This window comes from Helianthus annuus, chromosome 9 (assembly GCF_002127325.2).
Source record: "Helianthus annuus cultivar XRQ/B chromosome 9, HanXRQr2.0-SUNRISE, whole genome shotgun sequence".
NCBI classification, from domain to species: domain Eukaryota; kingdom Viridiplantae; phylum Streptophyta; class Magnoliopsida; order Asterales; family Asteraceae; genus Helianthus; species Helianthus annuus.
In genome coordinates this window covers 19,632,423-19,636,259 of record NC_035441.2, presented here as the reverse complement: position 1 = coordinate 19,636,259, position 3,837 = coordinate 19,632,423, and the positions used below count along the sequence as shown (strand labels likewise).

General features: G+C 36.9%; 1 protein-coding gene across 1 annotated transcript; it reads left to right on the top strand.

The window, feature by feature from the left end:
- The first annotated feature begins 2,274 nt into the window (after positions 1 to 2,274).
- On the top strand, positions 2,275 to 3,501 carry LOC110875402. Its single transcript, XM_022123598.1, has 2 exons — positions 2,275 to 2,626; positions 2,726 to 3,501. Exons 1-2 carry the CDS (start codon positions 2,275 to 2,277, stop codon positions 3,499 to 3,501), a joined length of 1,128 nt encoding a protein of 375 aa, XP_021979290.1.
- Positions 3,502 to 3,837: the final 336 nt, after the last annotated feature.

Here is a 3,837-nt window from a genome sequence, read left to right as displayed (position 1 = left end):
GGATGGACCAGATCGCTTCCTAGACTTTCTAGGAAAAACACACTTTCCGTGCGAACCCTACTATATATATATATATATATATATATATATATATAGGAAATATAATGTACAAAAACCCTAATCATACTTTATGTACGCGACAAGGAGATCTTAACGCGTGGCACTGTTTAAGATTTCTCATTAAGGGCATATTAGACATTGTTCATTCTTGAGGCAGGGTAATTCAGACATTTACTAACATCAAGAGATTTATGCGAGTTCGTTATCTCCTGCATCCCGGTAATTACGATTTCAAATATTTTCCATTTTTCAAATATCAGATTAGCGGTTATAGGTGTGCGATTAGGGTTTCTATCACTTATTGTTTGAAATGGATCCACAGAGCAGTAACGCTCGAATCGCAGATGATGTTGAATTTGAAGATATTGAATTCCATGCCGTTCATGATGATGCTGAGCATTTGAGGAATCCGACATCAGACAACAAAGTTCTATTAGACGATCAGACCAGTAAGTTGTCAATTAATCATTTTAATTTTCCAGAAATCAACGAAATTATTGTTATATGATGTTTTGTAGTTGATCGTGTATCATTATTTGATAATTAGTTTTTTGGAATGAATGTGTTATAAATCACGCATGTTCATAAGCTATATAGTGTAGGAGACCTGTGTAATTCCATCAAACAAGCGTTATTATTATGAAGTATAAAGTATGCGTTATATTTTAGGGTGTCATGCGTGATTTTATTGTTTGCGTGATTTTTTTAAAATTTCCTAGATTAGTGACAGTGTTTGTTTTTGGTCTAGAGCTCATGTTTTTTTTTGTCATTTCAAAATATGCAGATGAAAGATTGTATACTCATGAGGTAGCTTCATCATGTGTTCCTTTTGTAGGAATGGAATTATCTTCCCTAGAGCAAGCATATGTGTTTTATCAGACATATGCCAAGAAGTTAGGGTTCTCTGCTCGAAAAGGAGGTGAACACCATGTTGGTGGTATTATCAAGACTAAATACTTTGTGTGTTCAAAGGAGGGGCATAAACCTCTGGCTTTTGATGATCCTTATTCGAAGTTGTCTAAGCCATATAAAAGGAGGAACATACCGACTATTCGAACCGGCTGTAAAGCTCAAATTAAGCTTTGTTCGACGGATGGGGTGTTGTATAAGGTTGATAAGTTTGTTCAAGAGCATAATCATTCATTCGTATGCCCCAAAGAGATGCATTTATTACCGGCTTATAGGCATCTGTCCGAAACACAAGAAGAGATGATATGGGATCTTGGTACATAGAATTTTGGGCCAGTGAAAGCGTTCAATATAATGAGACAAAGATACGGTGGTTTTGAAAATGTTGGCGCAACTAAAGACGACTGCAAGAATTTTAGAGCTAGGATACATAGCTATATAGGAGAGTATGATGCAGATATGGTTATAAATAGGTTGACCGATAAAAAGCAGTTTATGGTTGATTATTCATTTGTACATTTTGTCGATGAAAACAAGCGATTAACTGGCCTGTTCTGGGCTGATGGTTTGTGCAAACGTAACTATGCTGAGTTTGGAGACGTCATATCGTTTGATGCTACATTCAAAACCAACAAGTTAGTATTCACTTTAATGTTTTAACTTTTTTTTGTATAATTTTGTTGTTTTTTATTCAATTTATTTCATCTTTTTGAAGGTATAAAATGGTTTTTGTACCCTTTACTGGTATTGATAACCACTGTCGGAATGTGACACTTGGAGCCGGGTTGCTAGCTTCCGAAAGTATTGAATCATACAAATGGCTGTTACAATCATTTTTGGACTCATTTGGTAAGCAGCTGAAGGTTGTCGTCACTGATCAGGACCCGGCGATGAAACAAGCTATCGAGGCAGCGTTCGATAAGAGTAGGCACAGATTATGTATGTGGCACATAATGAAGAAAGTTGCCGATAAGGTTTATTTCTAACACTCAGTTTTATTATATGCACTTTGTACTAAAAGTTGATCATGCGTTATTATTTCCTACACTCATTTAATTATTAAGATTTCTGATTTTTTTTTCATTCCAATCCTTTGTTTTAATAGGTGGGACATGAGTTGTGTAACAACGAAGACTTCAAAAGACGTATGTGTGACATTGTATGGACTGATTCGATTGCGCCAGAAACGTTTGAGAGAGAATGGAAACTGATAATGATTGAATTCGGTCTAACCGAGAATAATGGATTGACGATATGTTTGGCATGAGATCTTCGTGGATTCCAGCTTTCTATCGTCATGAGCCTATGTCTGGGCTCATGCGGACCACCTCCAGATCAGAGAGCGAAAACCATTTTTTCTGTCAGGTGGCGAATTCTCAACTTTCCCTTTTTGAGTTTTTTAACCATTTTGATGGGGCAATGGACGTGCAAAGATTTAACCATCGGAAAAATGACCATATTTCTAGAAATACAACCTCAGATAACTGGTCTGAAACTACCTTAGAGGATGATGCTATGAAAATTTACACCAGGTCCATCTTTGCTAATCAACAGGCAGAGTTATATGGAACGCTGTCCGAGTGTCTTCCTATGGAAACTAAAATCGAGGAACCATTCTTGAGGATAAGTATGAAGGATTGGAAAGCCCACGGTGACGGTTTATTAGAGGTAACCCTATCTATACTAGATAACATGCGTTATTACATAACAACGTGTGTTTTTTCCTTGATTTTTAGTTTTCAATTTTTTTATTTAGGTTTGTTTCAAGAAGGGGGAGGATGTAATTGCATCATGCACAGGTTTGAACAATATGGATTGTTGTGCAAGCATATATATTTTGTGTTCAAGATGTTCAAAGTGAAAGAAATTCCCAACAAGTACGTTATGAGAAGATGGACCAAAGACGTGGTACCGAATGATCTAAATAACACATTTGATTTAAGTGTTGATGATAAGGATGGGCATAAAAAGGCCAAAGAGGTTGCGTATGAGATAATTGAGACCGGAGAGTATCTTACTGGTAACTTGATGAGAGATGTTGATCATCTAGTTCTAGTCAGGGATCGGATAAGGGAGATGAAAGAAATGGTTGATGAACTTCGCATAACCAAGCCCATCGACCCTAAGTTTGATAGATATTCAAGGTTAATCGGTTACGAGAAACCGAACATTGATGCTCCACCTACGGCCCGTGTGCCAACCGGTATTAGAAATAAAGGTCGCGGTTCTCATAAGCGGATTAAATCAAAAAAAGAAAAGATGATTAGTCTAAAAGGCAAGAGAAATCGGACATGCAGTGTTTGCAATACCAAAGGTCATGATATCCGAACTTGTTCAGTTTTAAAGGGTCAAGCTAGTGCTGCCGATAAGAAGGAGAAGAAAATAAAAGTAATTCAGTTGGAGACTGATCCTTGTTTTGTGGACGATGAGGACTTGGAGGCGGAAACTGGTGAGGGAGAGGAGTATGAGGAGGTTGACGAAGCAGATGATTGTGATTCTGAATGGGAAGAGCTAAACAACGACGATGAGTAATTTTTGAATCACAATTGCATACATTTAATCATGGGTTTTTTCATGCCTTTTTAAAGAATTAACTTAATGTGATCTGTGATATTGACATGTTAACATGCATGATTTTACCATGTTATGCGTGATTAAGTATACCAACTCCACTGATTCTTTTTACACCTTTTCGATATGCAGATGCGTGATTAATCATAACTATACACGACTATCTCAAATGGAGATCTCAAATGACCATTAAACCCCTCTCTAACATTTTGTATAACCTGTCTTAACCCCTGTTCACAGCTATTTCAACCCAAAACATACCCAAACACAGATCTGTGATATTGACATGTTAACATG

What these genes read in the sequence shown, in the direction of transcription:
- LOC110875402 (XM_022123598.1), top strand. Translation starts at nt 2,275, where the DNA reads ATGTCTGGGCTCATGCGGACCACCTCCAGATCAGAGAGCGAAAACCAT. An exon ending in TTGGAAAGCCCACGGTGACG is followed by an intron (nt 2,627 to 2,725) that starts GTTTATTAGAGG and finishes TTTTTTATTTAG; the next exon opens with GTTTGTTTCAAGAAGGGGGA.